This window comes from Mytilus trossulus, chromosome 9 (genome assembly GCF_036588685.1).
Source record: "Mytilus trossulus isolate FHL-02 chromosome 9, PNRI_Mtr1.1.1.hap1, whole genome shotgun sequence".
NCBI lineage: Eukaryota > Metazoa > Mollusca > Bivalvia > Mytilida > Mytilidae > Mytilus > Mytilus trossulus.
Genome location: NC_086381.1, coordinates 78,859,625 through 78,887,233, shown reverse-complemented (window position 1 = coordinate 78,887,233; position 27,609 = coordinate 78,859,625). Strand labels below are relative to the sequence as shown.

General features: G+C 31.5%; 2 protein-coding genes across 2 annotated transcripts; one reads left to right on the top strand and one right to left on the bottom strand.

The window, feature by feature from the left end:
• Window positions 1-471: 471 nt before the first annotated feature.
• LOC134683446 (isochorismatase domain-containing protein 2-like) lies at window positions 472-14,206 on the bottom strand. Its single transcript, XM_063542736.1, has 4 exons — window positions 13,994-14,206; window positions 9,680-9,790; window positions 8,328-8,460; window positions 472-655 (listed from the first exon to the last, which is right to left on the bottom strand). Exons 1-4 carry the CDS (start codon window positions 14,172-14,174, stop codon window positions 472-474), a joined length of 609 nt encoding a protein of 202 aa, XP_063398806.1. The 5' UTR covers window positions 14,175-14,206.
• A 186-nt stretch (window positions 14,207-14,392) lies between these two features.
• LOC134683445 (GDH/6PGL endoplasmic bifunctional protein-like) lies at window positions 14,393-25,094 on the top strand. The gene is made up of 4 exons (XM_063542735.1): window positions 14,393-14,527; window positions 18,362-19,046; window positions 20,801-20,892; window positions 23,443-25,094. The coding sequence occupies exons 2-4, from the start codon at window positions 18,394-18,396 to the stop codon at window positions 25,065-25,067; spliced, it is 2,370 nt and encodes a 789-aa protein (XP_063398805.1). The 5' UTR covers window positions 14,393-14,527; window positions 18,362-18,393; the 3' UTR covers window positions 25,068-25,094.
• The last annotated feature ends 2,515 nt before the right edge of the window (window positions 25,095-27,609 follow it).

Genomic DNA, 27,609 nt, shown 5'->3' with positions numbered 1-27,609 from the left:
TGCAGTAATTGCAACTGACATTTTGAAATTGTTCATATGGATCAAACAGTATTTTTCTGAATATTGCAAAAACTAAAAATGACAATAATAAATGCACACAATAATTTCTGAATTTACAGTACATGATACCACTGTACTTTTTTCATGGTACAAGTATGTGGTTTCAGTAGTTTTGTCAGTACTTTTGTAAAGCAGTCAGGGTCTCTTTAGTTCTCTTCAATTTGTACACATACTTTTCATGGTCAATAAACATAATTGAAAATGTAAAACAATTAATGACCACAAAACTGGAAATCTTTCAAACATTTTGACAATCATTTTCATTTCATTAATAACACTTTTAACCATATACAATCATTACAAATTGTGCAATAACTTCTATATTAATAAAATTCCTTTAAATTATCAACAATTCCAATAATATTGGCACACATAATAACAGTTGTTTCTTTAAATTGTATCACTTTAAGTCTAGAGAGCCGTTTCTCCCTTTATTGTTGTGTTCAGTAAGCCTGTGTCCGGTGCTGATTCTGTTATTAGTTTTTGTACTGGTCTAAATTTAGGATGTGCAGCATCCCCACACAGTCCAAGAAGCATACACTCACTGGTTGTAATGTAAGCTCCTGCTTCTCTCATTCTCTGGAAGGCAAACATCCTGAAATCAAAATCAAAAGTTCTGGTGAGTCCACAAATCTTAGCATGTATTCTTAGACCTTAATGCCACATGAAACAGCAAATTCCATTGAATGTTGATAGATACTTTGATTTATTTAAAAAAGACAATGTTTTTAAATTCTACTGAAGGGTAGTTTAGAGTTCATGTTACAAATAAAGGTAATTAATGGTAAGCTGATATTTGATAAATATTGGGTTCAAATGAAACCATTTAAAATACAGGATATATATATATATATACCAATTATTGTTTAGGAATAAACAAATAATTTATAACTATATCAATATCAAAAAGATAATTCATTGAAGCAATCCCTTTTAGGAAAAAAACCCAATTAAACTTGGAAAACACTCACATTTTCCTAGAAATAGTGCAAATTTGGGTTGTAGTAGGTTCATATCCATGATATCAAGTTAGATTATTTCCCCTGAATTAAACATATAAAAAAATGTGTCCTCTTACATCACCACTTATGCTTGTAATCAGAATACTTTAATATTTATAGTATATTTCTTAGTAACAAATTAAAAGATGAATCTTACTCAATCTGGAAAATAGATAAAAATATATGATAAAAACTGATCAAATTGGAAAGGGGGAAAGTAAAATGAACCTTAGCCAAGCACACATAGCTAAAACTCTTTAGGTTTGGTTAGTTTTTACAGGACATGTCTTATAAACTTTCCAGAATTTTATATTCAAATTATTCTTAGATATTTCTATAAAATACTATAAGATTATTACATGGCATTTTTCATATTGCATGTATTATCAGCCCTAGGTTCAATATCAGCCCAAGAGCCACATGGCTCGAGGGCTGATATTTACCGAGGGCTGATAATAGTTATCAAAAGTACCAGGATTATAATTTTATATGCCAGACGCGCATTTCGTCTACATAAGACTCATCAGTGACGCTCAAATCAAAATAGTTAAAAAGTCAAACAAATACAAAGTTGAAGAGCATTGAGGACATAATACATGCGATATGAAAAATTACATGTTATGATCTTTTTATCATATGCTTCAACAATGGAGAAAAATAACAGCTAGATTCATATATTGATCCTTTTACGTGATTCCCAAATATAAGTTCAAAGTGTGAAAAGTTCACGGATGTCGGACTCCAAATCTAGTTCATTCGATATGAAATAGAGAAGAAAAATATTTAAATTTAAAATCGACAAAAAAAAATATTTCAACAATATACATATGAACACTGTGGAAAAGTCAACTTTTTTTAAATTAACTTTCTAAATCATGTTTGAAACTTTTAAAAAATGCATTTATTTCATATTATTTTGTTAATCTTATTATTTGACATAATATACTTTCCAGTATACAAATAATTGGTTTGTACACTACTTTGTAAATTATTGTTTTTCACTAAAAACGTAGTATAGAGGCGTATTTTCTGGAATTTGCTGAGTATCACCGGATGCCATGCGATAACGTTAGGGAAAGGCATGTGATAACAATCGAAGCATGTGATAAACTTTTCATATCAGCCCGCTAAGCACCATTTCGAAAAATATGGAATTTGGGCAAAGTCAAAATAAATGGTTCCTTGCATATATAGCAATATTTATCAACCATGCTGATAATTTTATTGGATAATTTGATTTCAAATGATGTGTCTTGATGTGTAGAATATTCCTGCAAAATTTCTTTGGAAAATCTCAAGTAATAAAAAAGTTATGTTAAAAAAAGATGCCAAAATTGTCAGGAGTGCAACACTTTTTTGTGACATTTTGAAAAAATAGTTTTTTTTCAAGACACAGCAAATTGTTTTATGGAGTGATATGCCATAAATTTTTATTTCTTTGAAAACTGTTATATCTTAGTAATGAATTTAGCTAAAGATGAAGCTTTTCCATTGAACCGTTTTGATACAGATGTGTTTTGAAAAAAAATTGTGCCATGTCAGGAGTGCAACACAAAAATCAGTATTACTGAGAAAAAGAATGAATTTTGCTCTAATGACATACACCTAAACATAAACAAAAGTCAATACTGTTAAACAAATATGTCCTTTCTAGAATAAATAGTTTATTTACCTGATTATCGATATAAATAATGTGTGAGAGTCAAGTAAATAAGGCCTCCCTATGAGTGTCAGGAGTGCAACTTTGAAGTTTAAAGACTCACACTTAAAAAATGCAAAAGCAAATATATGGTTCTGTTTTATTTTTTAAAAGATACTATACTAGATACAAGATTGCACCCAAAGAGGAGTCTGATAGACGAGGAACTTTTCTTTTAGAACCAAATCTTTGATGTCAGGAGTGCAACACTTTTAAAATGACATTTTCTTGGACTTACATTTCAAGATAATATCACCTCCTAGTGACTTATTTGCATCTAAACATTTTTTCTAACTATTTAGATTACATGTATGAGGTATAATAAATTCTTAAAGGTAGGTTTCAAAGCAGGACTTAGATATAAGAATTGTTTTTTGTCACAGGCAAACATATTTTAATGCTAAATATTCAAATAATTTTCAAATTATGGAAGGTAATTGTCTTAAACTTTGTCATTTGATTAGAAAATAGCCATATTTCATTTTACAAGTTATAGAATGGTTTCATCTAACACTTATTAAATTATTATAACTGTTATAACAAACTATTAATTGTGTTGCACTCCTGACATGGATTTACCATAACAAACCATTTATCACATTTTGAGTTAAATTTGAAGACCCAACCTGTAAATGAATGAAAGATAGGAAAAATGGTTGTGAAACTAAGCTTTAGAGTAAATCAGACAGGCTAAGTGCATACAAAGTCAACAATAACTTTAACTTTGAGGAGTAGAAAATTGAGAAAAACATTGAAATAAGATCCTAATCTAAAGGACAATCTGAACAAATATAAACAAAGAATAAAGAAAAAAACAACAACAATGTAACACTTAATTCAAAAGACTTTGACCAGAATTAAAACACATATGAGAAAAGGGAAACAAAACAGAGAAAGTGGCAACAAGAGAGAAGAAGGAAATTGGCACAAGCTGAAAAACTTGCAAAACCAGCAGAAAATTGTCCAGTCATGTAGCAAAAGTACAGATGCACTAACAATACCTAAAGAAATCAGAAAGAGAAGTCAAAGAAAAAGACATTATCTGCCTGACCATTTCAAATCTTGTGCTAAAACAATTGAGCACATCATATCCACAGCTACGCCTAAGTGATTGTCAAGAGTTAATTAGAACTGGTGGCAGCTGTGTACAAGAAATTGATGAGTCTTAAAATATGTTGAAGTATAAACAAAGACGAGGAACCCCTTGAATATCTGAAAACTGTTGAAAAGAAAATGACATTTTCAAAGAGTTCCTTAGTTCTAAGTCTTCTTAGGTAGCCTCCATTTTTTTTGAATATGCCAGTTTCTTTTCAAGTTTCCAGATCTATTTTAAGGGTCTCAACTTTGTTTCCATGTCAGCACCACTCAATTTCTAGCACACTTCCATCAGTACTGATAAGTTATTACAACTACCTTGGTTTAGCTGTGGCTATGATGTACTAGTATTCAATTGTTTAAGGGCAAGATTTGGGTTTGTCAAGACAAATTTTCCCTTTGCTTAGTCTTCTTTCTGATTTCTCTAGATGATGTATCTGTACCTGTACTTTTACTTATCGACTGGATATTTTTCTGTGGGTTTGGATTTTTTTTTTTGGCTGTGTACATTTATTTTTCTCTTCTGTTGCCAGTCTCTCTGTTTTTTTCCTCCATTTTTTATATCTATGTTTTTGTTTTTATGTTAAAGTCTTTGTATTTAAGTTTACATTTCTTGTTCTTTCTTTGGTTATATAATGTCTAGTGTGTTTTTGATGTGGATCTTCTTTCAGATTTTTTTCTCAATTTTCTGCTCATCATAATTAAAGTCGATGTTGACTTTGATGGTGTGTTTTGGTCCCTTAGTCTGTCTGATTTTATTCTCAAATAAGTTTAGTAAGTTTAGTTTCATCAACTATCTTTCCCATCTTTTATTTATTTTAAGGTTGAATAAGCTAGATGAACTCAAAATTTGCAAAACTTTCTAAGATAAAAAAATATTGAATATGTGCAAAAACCTTTTTGTTGTGGTAAGTTCATGTCAAGTCGGTTCAACAAAATTAACTGTTTGGTATAACAGTTATAATAATATAATTAGTATTTCATGAAACCATTATAAAACTTTTGAAACTTTAATATGGTTATTTCTCATAAAAATGCACAGTTTATGAGAATCAGCTTCCTAAATTTTTAAAATTATATAAATCATCATTCAAGATTTTTTATTGGGACAAATATATTTAAAAAAAAAATGCAAGTCCTGGTTTGAAATTCTAAAAGAATATGTTTGTTATACAGGATTGAGTTTTGTATATTTTTAGGTGTGAGCTAAATTTAAGCAAAAATCATTCTATTCCTCAGTAATATTATTTTTTGTGTTGCACTCCTGACATGGCACAACTTTTTTTCAAAACACATCTGTATCAAAACAGTTCAATGGATAAGCTTCATTCTGAGCTGGAATCATCCCTAAGACATACTAGTTATAATATACATAAGAATATATGGCACATATCATCATATTACAAGTTTCTGTGTCTTTCAAATAAAACTCTTACAAAAAAAAAGTGTTGCACTCCTGACAATTTTGACATCTTTTTTAATGTAATTTTTCTAATGCTTGAAATTTTCGAAAGATATTCAGCAGGATTATTCTACACATCAAGCCACAACATTCAGCCCATTTTAACATTGCAATCACTGCCATTTAAAAAATATAGTAGCGAAATGTGATGAGTTGTGAATTTATGTATACAATAAGTGATATGTATGATATAGATCAAAAAAATATTGTTTAAATGAAATAAAATGTCAAATCTGAAAGGCATAAATGTATATAAACACTTAATCTAGAAATCATGGTATGTTTTGATGATGTATAAACTATTTTGTTTTGATATATATTGAATGTCAGGAGTGCAACAAGATTGGGGAAATAAAGTACCTTATACATGTTATATAGGTAATAATTTAAAAAAAAAAAGAGTTCAGAAAATTTTTGAAGATTGCAGATCTCTTTTTAAGCTGTCAAACAACAATTCTGATGAATATTTAATGGAATTTAGCTCATAGTTTGGTAACTTACCCTCAATTGTATAAGAATGTGTCAGAAAAATCAATTTGAATATGGTCTGAAGTGCATAAAATGCATAGGGTAAAACAGAAATTACATTCAAATGACAGATTTAGGTCTTTATAATCCAACAATGATGAAAAAATTTTAAAAATCATGAGCATTTTGTTCTAGTTTCTGTATTTTAGTTTGGTTTATAATATGTCAGGAGTGCAACAAAAACAGGGGAAATTGGATGTATATTCTGTTTGATACATCTTTTTTATTAAAAGAATTATCTATCATTTTTTTTCGTCAGTGAATTTAAAAAAGGGTTAATTTTGATAAGAAGAAGGTTTTTTAGCAACTTATTGATGAATTATTTTTTAATTAAAACTTGTGCAATCAACTTTAAATGAATTGATACAAAAAATAGCCAAAAACATTAAAAAAAGTTATAATCAAAGATGAGATTATTTATTTTTGCATTAAAAGTCATGTTTGGATTTCAGCAATCAAATGGGGCGAAAAAAATATTAATATTTGATAGTATTTGTTTGAAATCTATTCCCAAAAGGTATACTTGATTTATTTTTTTTCAATTGTTTTATGTCAATAAAGTTTCAGAACTTTTCTGTTTCTTTACACTTTTTTATATCCTTTTGGATTTATTAACTTAAATGTATATGTATCAAGATACTGTAAAAGAAAATGGACTAAAACAATGTTGAAATTTGACCAAAAAAAATAAATCTGGACCATTTTTTTTTACTTTGCCCATTTACGTTAATTCAATGCTATTATCATACAGTAAAAATCTTAGTTTATTTAGTCTAAGTGATAATTGTTGATATTACACATGTTACAATGCACTATCTCGTTTTAAGTTTTTTTTCTGGTCAATCATGATTTGCATTCTCATCATGAACAAAATAACATGCATACCATTTTTATTTCAATTCTAACCCATGATATGCACAAATATTTGATATCTAGAACTTTAATAGTAACATGGTAAATAGTTTGCTTGTTGGATATTTACTGTTCAGTGTCAATATTTCATAAAATTGAGAATGGAAATGGGGAATGTGTCAAAGGGACAACAACCCAACCAAATAAAAAAACAACAGCAGAAGGTCACCATTGAACAGGTCTTCAATGTAGCGAGAAATTCCCGCACCCGTAGGCGTCCTTCAGCTGGCCCCTAAACAAATATATACTAGTTCAGTGATAATGAACGCCATACTAATTTCCAAATTGTACACAAGAAACTAAAATTGAAATAATACAACTAACAAAGTCCAGAGGCTCCTGACTTGGGACAGGCGCAAAAATGTGGCGGGGTTATAAACATGTTTGTTAGATCTCAACCCTCCCCCTATACCGCTTACCAATGTAGAAAAGTAAACGCATAACAATACGCACATTAAAATTCAGTTCAAGAGAAGTCCGAGTCTGATGTCAAAAGATGTAACCAAAGAAAATAAACAAAATGACAATAATACATAAATAACAACAGACTTCTAGCAGTTAACAGATATTCCAGCTCCAGATTTCAATGAAACTGACTGAAAGATTATGATTTCATCATGTGAACATCAGGCACAATCTTTCCCGTAAGGGGTTTAGTATCATACCATCATAACATATATGAGAAGAACATAACCTGTGTCATGCCAACAACTGTTTTTAGAATAAATGTGTTTAGTTCCGATGCAAAGACCTTATCAGTGACTCAATATTAATGCCAAAATATGCAATCTTTAATGACTTGACAACAGTGTTGTAATTATATCCCTTCTTAATAAGTCTATTCAAAGGTTTTGTAAGTTTCTGAGGTGAATACTGACACTTTTGTGCTTTATAAGGAATATTTCCATAAAAATTTGGATGTGAAATACCTGAACATATACAAAGTCTGCATGTTGAGCTATATTTACGAATGATGTCTTTATACCGATGATAAAAATTAGTAAATGTTTTGACTAGTTTGTGATATCGAAAACCCTGGTGTAATAATTTTTCAGTAATACATAAATTTCTCTCGTTAAAATCTAAAACATTGTTACATACACGAGGGAATCGTACAAGTTGAGATATATAAACATCGTAAGAGGGTGACAAGGGAACGTCACCATCTAAAAACGGATAATTAACGATAGGAAATAAAAAATTCATGCATGTTTATGATTAGATAGAGAACCAATAAACAGTATATTCAATAGAAAGATCCTGTAAACCAGATTTTTCTCAGATGAGAAAAAAGTGAACTTTAGTATTGAAACAGTGCATTAACTCTTTTTACATAAGGCATCAGAATAACATCCCCATTCTGACCAGACATGGGTGTAAATCTATGCGTCTAGCACAACCAAACAAACTCCATACTTTGTCAAGACAAGGGTATACTGCTGGTCTGAAGAAGACCAAACAACCATATTTCTTTCCTATCCCCCAGTCACTTTTTGGGCTTTAAAGGAATAAAAGAAAAACACCAAATGTTACAAATAACAAAGACTGGTACAAAATATAAAGTACAAACCTATCTGTCATAGATCTTGATGAGCAAGCATCAGCAATAATATGTACATCAAAGTTTTCCTCTAACAAATCCAATACTGTATTCTGTATGCATACATGATTTTCTATTCCACATAATACTATTGACTTGACATCTGAAAGGAAATATCAAGCTAAAATAGGGATGTTAACCAACAAACAATCAATCAATCAATAAAGTAAAATACTTTTCCATAATTTTTCTGAATTACCTCCCCTTTAATAATATTATTTGACTTTTCTACACCACGGTCAGTCTATACTATAAACAATTCATTAATTTGTTATTTCTCAGTTGTTATAAACAATTTCTATATCTCCATATGTCATTGGCTTTTTGTGCTGTTTATTTTTTATCTAATTTTGGAAGAGCCAACATACTTGAATGGTTTCACATTTATAAAAAATTGGGGGAATCATGAGTGTTCTTTTTTTCTTCGGGTGTGGGATTTTTTGGCTGTACTGAAGACATTTTGGTGGCCTTCTGCTGCTTTCTGCTCTTTGATCTTGTGGTTGTGTCTTTGACCGTTTCCCAATTCCCATTCTCAATTTTTTTTCTTTTTATGTGAAATAATCAGCAAATTTTTAAAAATAGGATATTAATCAATATAAAAAAAAATCACATGTATACCAATTCCTCAAACAATTGGACTATTAAACTGAAAGATAATCTTATTGCCCCATATTTATTGTTTCATAATGTTCAATATTTCACGCTCTTCATCATCAGCAAACAAAAGTTGTCTATTGAATGATAGTTTTATGGCTAGCAAACTTTCCCTATTATACCTGTCAATAATTACATTAGATGTATGTTTTGTTATAATACGTTATTATGATTGGCTAACTGCGCATCACATGTTAATCAGTAAGCAGTTGCATTAGACAATAAAACTTTTCATTCATGATGACAAGAGGTCCCACAAAAAACTGCGCAGGTGAATCAAATAAAACTTGATAAAAATCGTGTTTTCATGATCCTAGCTAAAAAAATGTAATTATAGGTATTGAATGCTTCTTTTTGTAATTTTATAGGGTTGTAAAAGCGTTGTCCGTGCGTACATTTTTAGTATGAAGCGCTTCCGAGCTTCATACAAAATGTACTTCGGTCAACGCTTTTACACCCCAATAAATTTACAAAAAGAAGCATTCAATTCTTAATTGCCTGTAAATGGCAATGTTAAAAAATGTCAACCTGAATGCTTACATTTGTAAGTGATTGTCACAGTATATGAAACATACCTTTGCTCACTTTTAAACTTTGGTGGATAATTTTCTAATTGGCAAATGTACAACTTTTCTTCATTATGATATTGTGTGTATTTGTATTCTCACCTGGCAAAGTTTTCAGGTGGTCCACAACACCGGGAATTAACATAGAAAAAGAAGTCTTTGGGAATACTTTCTCCTGACTAACATCTATTTCAGAAACTGTTGGACCGAGACCTGAAATACAAAATTGAAATTGTTAATACAATGCATTCAAATCACTGTGACTGAAATCTTATGAAATTATAAAGTTAATTCAAAATGGTGTCATTTGATGAAACAAGAAGTACTGCCAATTCATTACAAGATGATCACAAAATTATATATAATAATAAGTTAACTATATAATGTTTATGGCTGGCATGGAGTTCTATTATCAATAATGACGGTTAGCATGGTTAGGCTGTTCATGAAATAAATAACATTTCATGTCAGGGTTTAATTAAGAAAGTTAAAGTATATCAATAGCTTGTTGCCTGTCTAATTCCAGAGAAAAATAGGGCAGGTAGGAAAATAACAAATTTCAAGGGAGAAATATATTCCTTTTGTAAAAAAAAATCATCTAATGAAGAAAATCATACTTTAACTTATCCCCATGAAACACTTTAACCGTTTTAAAAAAAGAAATGCAGAATTTATAGTCCTGTGATTCAATTTTTCTAACTTTGCAATATATAAGGGGAGATAATTCAAACAACTTTACTTTTATAAAGGCATGTGTATGAGATTGTCCTATTTTTGTTTTCTTCTTCTTCTTTAAGTTTTCCAGTTTTCCATCTGAATAAAGATGATTAATAACTGGTGCATATGTGGCCTATTTATTAAAATTAAGTTTATATTTTAGTTATTTACAAACAGTGCAAAGAACAGATGTAGTGATTAAAACTATGTACATGAGATGAAGTTTTTTAAATAATAGTGGAGAGAACAGCATATGTTAGCTGATCTCTGAAAGAGTCGACTGTCTGTGTATTTACTACTGTGGTTGGTAAAAGATTCCATTGAGTTATTGTGTATGGGAAAAATGAAAATCTGTACGAGTCTTTTGATGTATAAATGTGTCTGAAGGTGAGAGAAATTGATGTTTTCTGGTTCTTGAGTCTGATGGAATGAGAATTGTGCTAGATGGTATAGCAACAAGTTGATGTGTGATCTTGTACATCATAACCAGTCGTGCACGCAGTCTGCGTTGTGTTAAAATAGGCCAGTTTAGTGTGTTCAGCATGTTTGATACACTACTAGTATTATGATACCTGTTGCAGGCATACCGAGCAGCTCGCCTTTGGACCATCTCTATCTTTGAAATAGATTCTGAAGTGTGGGGGTCCCAAACTGAGCAAGAGTATTCGAGTTTGGGACGGACAAGTGCTTGGTATGCCTGGCTCTTGATGTTTTGATTTGGTGTTTTCAGGTTTCTTCGAAGGAAGCCAAGAGTTTTGTTGGCCTTCGATATATTGTCATATATGTGTTTGTCCCATTTAAGGTTTGATTGTAATGTGATGCCTAAGTACTTAGCAGATGTAACAGATTCTAGTATATGATTGTGGAGAGTGTAATTATGTTTTAAAGGTTGACGTTTAGTTGTAACAGAGAGAACATTACACTTGTCTGGGTGGAAGGCCATCAGCCAGTCCTCTTCCCATTTTGCAGCTGCGTCAAGGTCAGCTTGCAGTTTTAGGCAGTCACTCTGGGATTTAACTGGAATGTATATGATACTGTCATCAGCAAATAGTCTTAGTTTGCTATGTGTAAGGTAGTCTTGAAGGTCGTTGATATACGCCTGGCAAGAATAAGACTGGACCTAGGACAGTACCTTGAGGAACCCCAGAGGTGACTGGGACTGTGCTTGATGATCTTCCATTCAGAACAACTGTCTGGGTTCGATCAGAGAGAAATGCAGAGATCCAATTTAAAGTGTTTCCATTAATGCCAAATTAGTGTAATTTGTATAGTAAGTGACGATGTGGAACTTTATCAAAGGCTTTCCCAAAGTCCATTATTACAAGGTCTGTTTGTGTATTTGAATTGTTTGTGGATTGAAGTTCTTGGATGAAGGAGAGAAGTTGTGTCTCACAAGATCGAGAGTGCCGAAAGCCATGTTGAAGGTCGTACAAAATGTTATTTGATTCCAGATGTTTCATAATATGTGATGTTACTATGTGTTCCATTAACTTGCAGCAAATACAAGTTAATGAGATAGGTCTATAATTGACCGGTTTATGCTTATCCCCTTTTTTATATGCTGGTGCGACTCTAGCGTGTTTCCAGTCGTTAGGTGTAATACCAGTGTTGTACGATTTGTTAAAGATTAAGCATAGTATTGGTGCAATTTCTGTCTTCATTTCTTTCAGTAAGTGGCCACTGATGTTATCTGGGCCGGTGGCTTTATGTGGGTTAATCTTATTTAAGAGATTTTCGATCCCGTTTGATGTTTTATGTAATTCACTGATATTAGGATGTGAACTGATGCCTTTGTTTGGTATTGGGTCATCTGTTACTGGGGTAAATACAGATTGAAACTGTTCATTTAAGAGATTTGAAGGAGCAACACTAGTCCTATGACATGTATGACACATTTTTTTTTTATAGAGGCACATAAATATAAGAATTGTTTTCTTATAATTATCTTATAAAATAAATGTTATCTTACACGCTCTACTATTAATAAACTGGGAAGTAGAACACTGACATGACAGGGGTCGAAATTAGCACTGGACTGGTGGTCCTAGACCAGTAGAATTTTCCTTGGACCAGTAGACTTTGTCAGCTGGTGTTCCGGTGGACCAGTAGATTATTGTCAATAAAAATCACTGACTGCTTTGCAATCTCAATTTATTTACCAAAAAATTACCTGCGAAATAAATTACGCGTATTAGAGGTGGGGGTTGGGTTAATACTTATATTAGTGTTTGTCGAATGAACGACCTCTTTTAGGACCAGTAGATTTGGAGCCGGACCAGTAGATTTTTAGTCCACTGGTCCGGCTGGCCAGTACACAAAAAAGCTTAAATTCGACCCCCCAAGGACTAAGTTAAAAATAAATTTCAGCACAAAGCTAATTTATCTTTACTCATTAACAAATTAATTTACAAGTTATAACAAAGTGTGACATGAATACAGAAACTTATCATCATTGATCATATATGTATGTTTTCTGAAACTTGAAAATCAAAAGTATGTCAGGTGCAGCTAATAACCAAATCAGAAGACCAGCGTTTAATCTTTAAAAGTACTGGAACCTCAGACTACCGCTAATTTGAACCCCTTAAACAATTCTCTTTCAAATAATTTTGCGGAACGAAACTTGTGTTTAAAACCAATTACAAAATAAGTTTGTTTCCTTTATTTGTCATCAGTCTGTAAGATGCATCATCTCAGAGAAATAGACTTGTCCAAATGTGGATAGGTCAATGTAGGTGGAATACATCAATTTAAGAACTGAAAATTTCTTGTTTCATAGATAATAAAAAATATCGACCATTTGGATCAAAACCGGAATGCGTGACAACTGATTAACCCGATATTCTCGTTTTTCCAGTGGACGAGTCTATTACGTTTTTTCGACACGTGTATTGAAACTTATTTTTGTATAACCATTTTTACATTTTTTTCGTTATCAGTTTTTGTGCTTGAAGATCATTATTCACCAAGATTTCTGTAATTGATTGAGAGCTACGCAAATCTGTTTTTGTTGTTTGTGAAATGACGATTTAATTTTTTCTTTGTCCGTGCAACCCCCCTTTTTTACGGGAAATTATTAAACAATGTCATATGATGTTTATGACAACTTAGCAATAATATTTCATCAAACTAAAAGTTTAGAAATGATGACAAAACAGCATATAAAACAAACATATTGTTAGTAAGGTGAAATATATATTTATTTTGCATATTTTTCTGTATTGAAAGATATTTTTTTCATTTTTTTCCCGACCGACCGACTTGACTTTTTTATGGGAAAAATCTGTAAACCAACAAATTAAAAAACCGTGGCCTAACGATTTGGAATGGCATTATAACAGAAAAAAAATAGCCTTTCAAGAGGGTTGGAGGGGTCCTGATCCCAAAATCACAGATTTAAAAATATGAAATCCCAAGGTCCTGTTTTTAAAAAATAATCATTCCCAATATTTCAAAATTCAAAAAAAGAAATCCTGAATTCATAAAGCGTCAATCACGAGCTTAAAAACACCTTATCCTGGTGTCCCCAAAAAAAGGTCCTGCCCCCCCTATTTCAAGACTGATACTTATTTGGACTAAGTAATTATAATTCAAATTTATCTTAAAATTTACCACACATATCAGGAAAAATAAAAAATAAATAAATTTAAAAACAAATTAATTTCTTCTGAAAAAATAGGACATGAACTAGATTATGACCTTTAGGATATTGTTCAGTGACGACAATCGGCATTTCAAGAACTTTAGCGCCTTGCAGCATCCTATTAGCTACAGATATTATTTGTGGGTAATACACAATGTTTCCCCTAAATTTTTCTTGCATGTCACACAAGAATAACGCCGTATTCTTCAAATTTATCTTTCCAAGTCTCCTTGTCATTGTTAGTTTTCAATTAGAGTTATTCCCCTTATAACAGGTGTGCGAATTTACTTTCGAATTTACTTTAGCACACCTCATTTTACAGTTTAACGTCAGTTGCTTACACTTGCCATGTCTGAAATTAAAAATATATTTTTTTGATAAGAGTTTGGCAATATATATACTTACAATTTGCTACTTTTTAGAAGGCGGAAAAAGTTCGAAACAATCCCATAAAATTAAAGATGTCTGCGCCCTGATTCCACTGTCAGAAATGTGAAATGTTTGAAATTCTTTAACTTTGCCAAGAGATGTTTTTTTTCGGAATTGGCATCTTACATATAAGATCACAATTCACATTGCATTAATTTCAGGTAGATCTCAATTGCTGTCAATATGAAGAAGTTCCAATATTTATCAATTAAAATGATCAGAGTTAAGGGAAACAACTCCTTCTACTTTCGTTTTCATTTTGAAGGTCCCCCAACTATGACTGTTTAAAAAAAATACACTCAAACATTTTTAATTTTGTGAAATCATTTTTTTCTAAATCACCATGTAAAAGCTCAGGTGTGCATATTGAAGATGTTACAGAGACAAGTTTATACAGAGGCAATATGCACAAACTTTTGTCTTTTGAGTAAATAGAGCAAAATATAAAATTATTTCATTGACAATATAAGTGTTCATCATATTATATAACAAGCTCTTCTGGGCGTTCTGCTTTTACGAGATCAGCATCCTGATTCCATGAAAATTTTTATCAATGTTTTATCAATTTTTACAATTTACCAACATGACCAACATGACCATGACCAAGGTCTGCTTTGACACCAATTTCGACAAAAAGTATCTTTTTTATCATGTTTATCAACCTGCCATGCCTGCTGGGATCATTTGATCAGATCAAATACTCCCATAACACTTTAATCAATTGAATTCAGCTGCTAAAATTGTTTATCACATGTTGACATAATTAAATTGTTGTTTATAAACATGTAAAATGCAATTGTAGATATCATTCATACATGTCATATCCATATTTTAAAAATTTTTGAGGACAAACTATGTAAAATTATAGTTGCCTAAATCATTGTAAATTTGTGATGGCCAGCATGGCCAGAGACTCTTCCAGAAATATAAAATATTAATTTTCATTGTATTTTCCTGAATTTGGAATTTATATTCACATACATCATTGTACATCATGTACATATTTGTGGCCACTGGAGGATTTTAGATCCTAAACTATATAGTACATTGTAGAATTACCCCTGTTCTCTTACAGCCTTTATTATGTTCATTGTAAGACCTTCATAAATCAGTCTGCACCAAAGGGTTTTTCAACTACTAGTCTGAAGATCAATATTCTGACATTTTTCTTATTGGGCCAAACAACATGAACAAACAGTGGCGGATCCAGGAATTTTCATAAGTGGGGGCCCACTGACTGACCTAAGAGGGGGCCCGCTCCAGTCACGCTTCAATGATTCCCTATATAAGCAACCAAATTTTTTCCCAAAAAGGGGGGGCCCAGGCCCCCTGCCCCCCCCCCCCCCCCCTAAATCCGCCTCTGACAAAGTTTTGCAAAATCTTACTTGTCCGATAAAAAATTATAGTCTGGGGCATCTGACAATCTGACAAGTGGCTAACCGTATTTTTGAATAATTAATGATTAAGTCTTTGTTTTTATTTTAACAATGCCAGGTTGAACATTTTTAAAAACTTCTAAACATGCTAAAGCAAAGAAAGAAAACTAGAAATCTGGACCATGATGCCTTTTGCATATGGACCATAATTTGGTATTCGGCCTTTGGTTTCTTTTTTGTATCCTTTTTTATAAGTTCTAAAATTTTAACTTTTATTTTGTGGGTTGTGTTGGTGTTAGAATAGTATGAATGGAACAATTGAGTTTTTCGAGAAAAAATTAATACATTTTGATTCACCGTTTACGTGACATGAAACCAAACAGGAAACCAATCTTTATTTTCTTTATTTTGCACAATTTAATTCAAAAGGCATAAATAAACACCATTACTAGTGTTGCTTGCTTCATGTTAATATTTAAAATCTATTTTCAATGTTATATTAAAGTTTTTTTTAAACCTGACAGGAAACCATAAGAAACCGAAAGCATTTTTTTAGTTTTATTTTATTGCAAAATCTGCTTAAAATAATCTGAACAGTATACTTTTTCTTAAAATCCATCTTAAATGTAACAGTATTATAAAACTCCTAAATATGTGCTTGTTTTGAAAACAATTAGTACAATTTATTCAGAATTTTCCATATTTTCTTCAGTGATACAGGATACATGATAATCCTTGTACATGATGTATCTTGATGTTTAAGCAAAAAAATGTATTTATATTTGGTTTTGATATTCCAGTTATATACAATTTATTCCAAATCATTGGCAATGTAACATTCTTTAAATCCAGTAAAGAAAAAAACTTTTATCATGGAATTAAAATCTTTAAAATAGGCACAATGTGATACTTGTGACCTGTACACCATCTACATGGTTTCCACATTTTAACCTACTTTAGTGGGCTAAAATCAATAAAGTACTTCCTTTCAAGTCATGCATGGTAAAAGTTTACTTCTCCTTTGACAAGTTTATTGCGTTTCCGATAAGTGTTTGCAGAACATGAATAAAAAATATTAATTAAAAACTGTGACAAAGATTCCAACTTTGTACATTCTAAGTGTAACGGTATATTAACATGTATTTGTTATTAAATTATATTTATTCACCTAAAATATCCAATAATATTTACTGCTGAGGCCAAAATAAAAAATAGGTTTGTTTGCCCAAACGCTACCTACCCAGAAAAAAGCTGCCTACTCAAATTCTTTTATTGTCCTGATTTGAAGAAGTTTTTTTTTAATCGAATAGGCATGAAGACTAATAAACATCTGATACTTAAATTTCTTTTTTTGAAAAAAAAAAAGAAAATGCCTACCTACCTACCCACTGTCTCAACCTTGGGTAGGGTTTGGGCAAACCAAAATATTTTTAATTGTGGCCCGAAGTTAAATCAATCCAAAGAGCATTGGTACAATGATTAGAGACGTAATTTCGATTGATTTTTCCAAGGACTCTTCACATCATTATCGGGAAACGAAGTGTGTTCTAACGTCTGTCAAATATGAAATCGATTTTGTCAAGTCATTTGGCATTTATTTTCACACAGGATCGTATGTAACATTATGCATTTAGGAAAAATAACAGACCACCGGCGCAATCTCTTTGACAATTGTATTTTCCTCTTTTAAACAAGACGAAACAAGTCTACAGATTATGTTTGCTAACATCCCGTTGGAAACAAAAACAATGTTTAGACCTAGTATTTCGTACATCCGGCCGTAATGGCATTATCACATGTTAGTCACATGTTTCACATATGACCGGAAATGGTTAGAACTTAAGGACAAAAACAATTTTAATAAATAACTGGACTTCTGTTTCGTGTGAAATGTAACGCATAACGACAACGTAATTTTCTTACTTAATTATTACGAAGATCAAAACAAGAATGTAAATCATCTCGGATTTACCTGTTTGAACATCTCGCGAGAGTTCATATTTGCATATTGTTTTTAAGAATTCTATTACAACAAAGCAGATTACATCATCTAAAAATTGCGTTACGAAATCAGACACAAAAATCACGCCACTGTTCTTACATCTGCTACATAAATACTTATAGTTCTCGGCATTTTCTTCTCACTATACTTATTGGTCGATGTTCTTTGTTATTTGAAACCAAAAGTTATGAATTTGACGGTGACGATTATCTATAAATCAGTCAGCATTATGCTCTTCGGAAGCAAAAAGTAACGCGAGAAACGACACAAAAATACGGTTGTAGAATCTTTGAAATTCGTATATTTTAATTTTTTTTCTAGGGAAGAGTAGCATACACTTGTATGTTGATAAAAATAATGGCATCTTTAGATGTAGTTGCAACTTTTCTGACAGTAATTTACATTTTATCACTTTTCTATAGTTATAGGAAACGGAGCCCAATAGCAAATTATGGTCCATATATGTTTCCATATAGTGTGATGGTCAGTGTTTCTCATATGCTCATCAACTTTGTATGAACCTCATGTTTTTATTTTCATAACATGCATTTTTAGTTGTCTCATTTTCAATCATACATGTACCAAAATCTTCAAGATCTTCTTATTTTCACTTTCAGACTCCATCTTCATTTGAAAGCTGACTCTAAACATGAAGACCTATTTTATGTGTATGATAGTATTGTTTGGTATAACAGAAACAGTTAACATGGTTAATATCATTAGACATCATACAGATGTTGTCCTCGTCGGGGCTCAAGGTGACCTCTCCAAGAAATATCTATGGAATTCTTTCTTTCGACTTTATTTGAAATACTCATCAACTAATTCTACATTTCGATTCTTTGCCTGCGGAAGAATTCAACCCAAAGAGGGGCAAAAGATCACAAATGAAATTTTACAAGACAGAATAAAATGCGACAAAAATGATGTGAATTGCGTCGCTAAGCGACAGACTTTTATAAACGTTGTGAAGTATCTTCCTGTTAAAACCAATCAGGATTTTGAAGATCTTGGGAAAGAACTAGATTCATCAAAAAAAGATGGCATATCAACTGGGAGAATTCTATATTTAGCTATACCACCAAGTGCTTATGTCGACACATCATACAAACTTTATAATTGCTGCTATCATGCCAACCAAAATAGCTGGACAAGATTAGTTTTGGAGAAGCCTTTCGGAAGTGACCAAGCATCCTCTCAGAAAATGGCCACAGATATATATAAGTATTATGTTGAAGAAGACATATTTAGAGTTGACCATTACCTTGGAAAGTCTGTTGTGAAAGAAATATTACCATTTAGGTAAATTACATGTATTTGTAGTCAAAGTTAGGTATACTGTAGATGATTCAGGTAAAAATCATTGTATTGGCATGATTGGTGATGTTTCACAGTGAAAGTATGGTGAAAGATAGTGATTCCCAAGGATTCACTTTGAATTTTACAATAAGTCAATTGGGAACATCATACATAACCTTCTTTTATTGGAATTTCATATGAAAAGGCACATGAACACTTTAAGATCTCTCAGTGAAAAAAGATTAAAAGGTTAAAGAATACTTGCTAAACATATATAAAACATGCTTAAAGACATGAAAGATATTAAAACAAAAGTTTAAAAAAGGGGAATCCTTTTGCCAAAAACTTGTACTCTGATATATGACTTGCTATATTCATTGATATTTACAATTTTATATTACCTTTATAGGTAAATCAGAGTCACCACTAATCACACTCTAACAAACTATTGAGCAGCCTGCATGCAGGTTGTCTGGCTATATAAGATACTGGTCAACTGGTCTTTTCTGCTTTAAAATCTAACAACTAACATGACTAACAGAAGAGATTAATATAGCAGACCTAGAGTAAATGTATATCTTATTAATTACCAAAATGAGAATACAATTTTAATGAGCAACTCTACAATCTAAGGGGAATAACTCAAATTATATTAGTATCATGCAGTTTTCTTTCTGTTTCATAAAATTAAAATTGCATAAAAAAGGAAAAACAATGAAGAATGTATATAATATAAAAATGTTTTTATTTACACAACATACATGTACATGTAGTGACTGATTGAAAGAGAGCTCCTAAAAATAACCAAGTTTTAATTATGATAAAAAATATATATATGTTTTAAAACAATTTCCTTAATTTCACATTTGTTCCAGAATTCAAATTTGATGATATTATCTGATTATCTGTTGATTTTGTGATTTATTTCAAATTAAATATTAAAACGAAAATGCAAATTATATATATATATACCTGCCTGCTGCATATTATATTCTTTTCGACAGCAGTAAGGTGAGGGAAGATTTGTTTTTAACTTTACATTCATTTATATACATGATCATGATGATATATGGATTGAGAAATTTTTTGCCTGCTTGGGAAAATTCTTCTTCATGGTTTTATCTGCATGATCCAGGGAACATATTTTTTAATTTGTGTGTGGCGAAGGGATAGGTTTTGAATTTAGGAAATATTTGGTTAATTTGACACCATGATTAAATACATGTACATAACTATAGGATATTAATGTTTTTAAATCTAAACTTGAGGTAAACAGTAAACTTAATATTTTTTATTAATTTTTGTGAGTTATTTTGGTCAATTTTGAAAAATACATACATAACATGTAAAACAATTATGAATTGCATTATTATCTTGATTAGTATAATTTCTGTTATAGAAAAATATATACTACTCTAGTATTATGGTGTTCTTTTATGTCTTTTGAAAAATATTGTGCAAAATAAGGAAAAATAAAGTTTGGTTTCCTGTTTGGTTTCCTGTCACATGAACCATGAATCAAAATTAATAATATTTTTCATGAAAAACTTTTACCCACTTGTTTCATACTATTCTAACACCAACATGTACACAACCCACAGAATAAAAGTTCTAAAACTTACAAAAAAGGATACGAAAAGAAACCAAAGGCCGAATACCAAATTATGATCCATATATAACTTAGATGCAGAAGGAACATCACATGTGTTCTATCATTTTGTCTATTTTCTGTGTTTAAAATTTTACTTATTTTACAGATTGGCAAATATTGAGAAGTTAGAATACCTCCTGAACAACAAACATGTAGAAAGAATAGAAATAGCCATGAAAGAAACAATTGGTGTCAAAGGTGAGGAAATAGCTGTCAGGGATTATCGTAGTATGATACATATAATATAAAAAAGAAGATGTGGTATGATTGCCAGTACATGTAATACAATACTCCACAAGAGACCAAATGACACAGACATTAACAACTTAAGGTCACCATAGTCAGTCAGGGGTACTACTTCTGGGTCTTGTACAAGTTTATTTTATTCACTTGAAGAAGTAAAAAAAAATATACATATATAAGTAAATAAATAATGTTTGAATAAGCTCCCCTTAATTTTCTCAAAAATTTACTTGTACAATGTATAAGTGAATTTTTCTTACAATCCCACAAAAATCCGCAAGTTTTGAGATGTAAAATCATGCCTTTAATGATTTTTCCCAGGTTTGCTCATTTTTTAAAAATAAAGTTCAATGTTTCATCTCATTAATTCAACAAAGAAACTGATTGAGCAAAGATCTTAAGTATTTGCGCAAGGCCTTCGAAAATTGCTCCTTGGGGGCTTGTAAATGAGCAGTGTTCTGAAGATAACAGACAAATGGAATTATGATTGTCCATGAAATTGCACTGAAATGATAAGTAAAGACATCTGCAAAGAGCAGATAATTCAAAATTCTATTAGAGCAAAGAAATCCTAAGAATTCAATAAAAGAAGATAGGATGACTTTTTTACTTGTATAAGTATCCTACAAATTTACTTATATGTGCATATTTTTTTTACTTCTTCAAGTAAAAAAAAAGAACACTTGAATAAGTAGTACCCCTGACTGATAGTGATACTGTTTTCAACAATGAGCAAAGCCCATACTGTAGTTTATTCACATGGTTAAAGTATAAATTTAAACTTTAAGAGACAAGATATATATATATTCACACAAAAAATAGCACCCCAATTTACTCTTAATTCATGTAATTAGCAACATGTAGGCAAATATTTCAATTAATATTCATGGTTAAACATATATATATATATATGCATTTCTGAAATACAAACTACCGAAAATTGACCTGGTGGCCATGGGTTATTAAACATGATTACATAAAATGACTACAAAAATATTATAAAGATTTGATATCAAGCAATAATATAGAAATGATGAATAAGATAATACATAAATAATAATGGTAACTCTAAAATAACAAAATTTTGTGTGCAAAGGGAGTTAACTGTTATTGGTTTGAATTACTACAATGAATTAATTTTTGTATACTCAATATAAATGGGAGTTCTATTACAGTGCTTTATTTTTGTATGCTCAAATTATAAGTTTAATATTCAGTTGCAGCTGATATTTTATTAACATTTTGATATGTTTCATAACTCTTAATTGTTATTTATTTTAAAAACTTTTTTTACAGTTTTGATAATGATTTGAAACATTGTGAAACTTCACCAACTTCATTGTTACGTATCACCAAAATCCTATTTTTTATGCAAGCAAAACTTATATTACTTGATTCATTGATTTTTGTATACAGTTGAATGGTTTGATATCCGTTGTAATTTTCCTTGGAGGTCGTTATTTTTGTTATTTAAATTTACAAGGTTTAGGCTTGTCAAACAATATTTTCAAAATAAAATTTTAAAGATAAAATTTTCCCAACTTCCTTATGAGTATGATTGAATAAGGGTCAGTCAGGATAGCTTTTAAAAACACAAGTATGAGTTAAAAGCCTTAATAAGAAATCATAAGTCATTTAAGTCAAACAAGTAAAAGGCTTCAAACAAAATGAAAAATGAAAGTTAGTTTTTGTATTCGTCAATAATACAGGAACCAAATGACAAAAAAACAATATAGATTTCTTTGATTCCCTGAATTAAGTACGCTTTGGTACTAAGTTTTTTTATTGATTGCTGTGTTAAGCATATTGACCATTCCATTTGTTATGGCCAAAATTTGTGATGTTGTCAACAATCAACCAACTACTTCAATTATAATGTTAGTTATTATTTTAATGATGCCTGTATTTACACCATTTGTACACATTGACCATTCATACTTGTTTATGGAACAAAAGATCCATAACACCTGTTAATTATATTCTTAATTTAATAAGTAAGATTGAATTTGACTTGCACTTGCATGACTTGTAAGTGGATAATCCAACTGTAAAAATTAGACCCTATCCTTTCTTTAAAAATAGCGTGATGGTACATCATTATAGAACTAAGAAGATGTATGGTAAAATTTCCAATGAGACAACTCTTCACCAGAGACCAAATGACACAGAAGATAAGAGCTATAAGTATGCATGGTATTTACATGCATTTATTGTAGTATACAAGTATTTCATCTTGATTCATATTCCAAATAGTCTTTTAATCATATATGTCTAAATGTGTCTTACTGTGAATTCATATATTTTCCTGTGTACCAATTTTTGTAGATATAGTAAAACTTATATATTTAATTCTGTGGTTTAGCTGTGGTCAGCACACAAGCCTATAGATAATTTGTCATTCGTTGAACATTTTTACCTGTCCCATAAATCCAAGAAAAATGGTATCCAACAAATAATGATAAAAAATCCACAGTGTTAAAGTTCATCCAATTATTATGATTTCAGGTAGAATAGATTTTTATGACCAGTATGGTGTTGTACGTGATGTTATGCAAAATCATCTTACAGAGTTACTGGCCTTGATAACCATGGATCTGCCAATAGATATAACTGATCAAAAAGCAGTGGAACAAAAAAGATTAGAGTTATTGGGAAGTGTGGAAAAAGTAGAAAGTAAAAAAATTCTCCTTGGACAGTATTCTCAGTATATGCATCAAGCCGCTGAAGAAAAAGACAACACTTCTCAGTCGATGAAAACACCAACATATGCTAGCACTCTTTTGAAAATTTGTAGCTCAAGATGGCATGGTGTTCCCATTGTTATGGTGGCAGGAAAACACTTAGATGAAAGATCAAGTTTTATTCGAGTATTGTTTAAAAATGATAGATTTTGTGTTTCGGGCTGCAACAAGTTGAATGGTTCAAATTATGACAATATTCGGCAAATTATTTTTCAAATTAATCCTAATGAATTGCCATCTCCAGGAATTTTGATTTCAAAGAGTCTATTTAAGCCGTACTTGCCTGCTGCTTTAAAAGAACTGGCTATTTCAACCGGTCATACTGGGTTGTATGGACAGAGTATTAATGATTTTCATTTTTATATTCCGATTGAAGACCGAGATGCGTACACAGCTGTGATTGATGATTTATATCTTGGTATCAAAACAGGCTTTGTCAGCACTGGAAGATTATCCAAACTTTGGCATATCTGGTCCCAAGCCATAGAAGAAACAGCATTAGTTGAACCAAGAAAGTACTTAGAAGGTGGAGACCAGTCATTAAACTTTTTTATTGCGTCTGACAAGCTTCAGTTTATTAGACCTGCTATAGTAGTCGAAGACCTTGATGCAGACTTGAAGCAGATGAAATACAACAGCATTCCAGCGACCTATTTAGGTCACCCTCTTATTGTTATAGAAAAGTCTGACCTACTTCAGGCCTTAGCCAATCATATTCATTCATTAGTTTGGCAGACAATTCAAAGTAAACAAAGTTTTCATCTTGCTGTTTCGGGAGGAAATACACCGGCGAAATTATTCAAACTTCTGTCACAAATGCAGTTACCATGGCAATATATTCATCTATGGCTGGTAGATGAGAGATGTGTTTCGTTAGCAGATGAAGATTCAAATTTTAACCTGCTGCACTCCGAACTCATTAAACATGTTGACATACCATACCTTAATATACACCCCATGCCGGTAGACAATCTAGGTCAAATTTGTAACGAGGCTGATCAAAGTGATCAAGCCTACGAAGACAGTCTAAATTATTTTTCAAAGTTTAAACTTAATTATGTTTTGCTAGGAATAGGCACTGACGGCCACACAGCATCTTTAATGCCTAATTCAGATTCGCTGAAAGAAAAACATAAATTTGTAACATTTACGAAAACACAAAATTTGAAATCAAAGCGAATGACAATGACATTTAATTTGATTAACAATGCACAACACATATCAGTATTAGTGACGGGATCTCATAAAAATAACATAGTCATGGAATTATTAGAGAGCAAAAATCATTTAAAATATCCCATACTGGGAGTCAAACCCATTAAGGGTAACATGACATTTTATTTAGATTTTCATGCTTGGTTACCAAAAATTGTTGATATTTATAGTTAATGTTTTTAATATAGATGTTGATTTTAATTTTGCTTTATTGTTCTTGCGAGTATCATAATTTCAGCTGATAAAATATTTCACAGGAAGGAGAAGAAAGGACAAAGTTACCTAAGGGACATTCAAACTCATAAGTTGAGAACAAAATGACAGAAACTATGGTAAAAACTAAACAATTAAAAAGACAAACAGTACATAAAACACAATAAAGAAAAGTAAAAACTGAGAAAAACAAACACCCATAAAACCTTGAGGTGATCTCAGGTACCCAAACTCCCATGGCATGCATGTTACCCTTCCTGACAGATAAAGGGGGGATAGGTATCCACATTTTTATCCATTACAATCTTCGTTTCCATGCAATAATAGTGAACTGCTTTTATTTATAAAGGTTAAAGATACATGATTAGGTCTGTTTCTCAAATACTATAAGCAGAAGGATAACTATATGTGGTGTATGGAATGACTGTACATGTAATGAGTACATGTAAGTCTGGCATATGTCATCTGACTTTGACCTCATTTTCTTGATTCATTTGTCTTTTTTTTTCAATACAGTATGCAATAGGTCATTTATAGTTGGTGTATAGATGCGAACTACTAGGATAACCTACAATATCAGATATAATTAAAGAATGAAAACATTTTGGTTTTTATACAACCACAAAATATTTTGGGGAATCGAATAATGGCATGATGTTGTCAGTGTCTGTGTCATCTTTGTTGTCCGTCTTGTCCGGCCATCGTCGGAAGACATATTTGTTTCCAGGCAATAACTTTTGTTTAAGTGCATGGATCTATGAAATTTTTAAGAAGGTTTAATACCACGGAAGGAAGGTGGGGATTGATTTTCAGTATGATGTTCCCAACTGTTTAGGAATTAGAGGGCCAAAAGGGGCCAAAAACAACCATTTATCTTGTTTCAGGACAATAACTTGTGTATAAGTACTTCAATTGCTCTGAAATTGTACCACAATGTTTAATACCACAAGTCATGCAAGTAGAAGGTTTGGATTATTTTCAAGGGTTAAGAAATTAAGGGCCATAAACAACCATTTTTAGCTCACCTGGCCTGAAGGCCCGATTTTCTCATCACTTGACGTCCGTAGTCGTCCTTCTTCTGTCTTTAACTTTTACAAAAAAACTTCTCTGAAACTACTGGGCCTAATTAAACCAAACTTGGCCACAACTATTACTAGGGTATCTAGTTTAAAAAATGTATCCGATGAATCCACGAACCAACCAAGATGGCCGCCCTGGATTAAAATAGAACATAGGGTTAAAATGCAGTTTGTTGGCTTACACCTCGGAAACTAAAGCATTTAGAGCAAATCTGACATGGTAAAAATGTTCACCAAGGTCTATTCACCCGGAAATTTTAAGTCGAATCTGACATTCAGTTAGTGTAAACAATATTTTATTATGAAAAATACAAGCATAAATTATAAACACAATTCACAATAAGGATCCAGAAACAAGCAAGAATTTGCTTATATTAATCTGTCTCCTTCAGTTGTTGGGTGTTGCCCCTGAATTGGTGATTTTAAGGAAATTTTGCAGTTTTTATACGCCCGGGACGTGACGTATTATGGTATACCGTTGTCCGTCCGTCCGTCCGTCGTCAACACTTCGGACAATAACTCCAAAACACTTTCACCATTTTCCCTGAAACTTAAGTGAATTGTTTATATCTATTGACGTAAGCTCCCTTTCGTTTTTTTTTAATTTCAGTTTTTAAGTTTTGGATTTATGGGGCTTTATTCATAAAAAAGGAGTGATTTTCAACACTTCGGACAATAACTCAAAAAGGCTTTCACCAATGTCCATGAAACTTTGGTGAATTGTTTATATCTATTGACGTAAGCTCCCTTTCGGTTTTTTTAAAATTTCAGATTTTAAGTTTTGGATTTATGGGGCTTTATTCATAAAAAAAAGGGGGATTTTTAACACTTCGGACAATAACTCAAAAAGGCTTTCACAAATGTCCATGAAACTTTGGTGAATTGTTTATACATGTATCTATTGATGTAACAAATAATACTTAATAAAATCTGATGAAAACATAAAATTTGTAAAATCTTTAGTTCAATTTAAAACATTAAATTTCTTGTAAAAAATAGGTTCCATGAATGTCAAACGTTTGTACTATTATATAATGGTTGCAAGGATGAAAGCACATTAGCAGTCCCTGAGATACTAACTGTTCCCTGAGGCATATATCGTTTTATGATAACATACTTTCATCACCTACTTCCTCATTTAGATCATAACTTTCAGTAGAGTCACTTTCACCATCTTCACTTTCCCTCTTATCTTCTTGCTGCTCCTCATTGTCATTGTAGTCTTTTTTGCCATTTTTATACGCCCGTCGTCTTTCAGACGGGATGTATTATGGTATACGGTGGTCCGTCCGTCTGTCCGTCGGTCGTCCACACTTCAGACAATAACTCACATAAGTTCCCTTTCCATTTTATAAATATAAAAGGTACTTGGTACTCAGAAAATGTGCTGTGAACAAGATAGAATGTATGGATGAAAAATTAAG

Excerpts from the sequence above, each read along its gene's own strand:
- LOC134683445 (XM_063542735.1), top strand. The coding sequence starts at position 18,394 with ATGAAGACCTATTTTATGTGTATGATAGTATTGTTTGGTATAACAGAA. Across the intron at positions 19,047-20,800 it reads AAAGAAATATTACCATTTAG|ATTGGCAAATATTGAGAAGT; the intron begins GTAAATTACATG and ends CTTATTTTACAG. Across the intron at positions 20,893-23,442 it reads AGAAACAATTGGTGTCAAAG|GTAGAATAGATTTTTATGAC; the intron begins GTGAGGAAATAG and ends TTATGATTTCAG.
- LOC134683446 (XM_063542736.1), bottom strand. The coding sequence starts at position 14,174 with ATGACAAGGAGACTTGGAAAGATAAATTTGAAGAATACGGCGTTATTC. Across the intron at positions 9,791-13,993 it reads CACTGAACAATATCCTAAAG|GTCTCGGTCCAACAGTTTCT; the intron begins GTCATAATCTAG and ends TTTGTATTTCAG. Across the intron at positions 656-8,327 it reads TCAAGATCTATGACAGATAG|GATGTTTGCCTTCCAGAGAA; the intron begins GTTTGTACTTTA and ends TTTTGATTTCAG.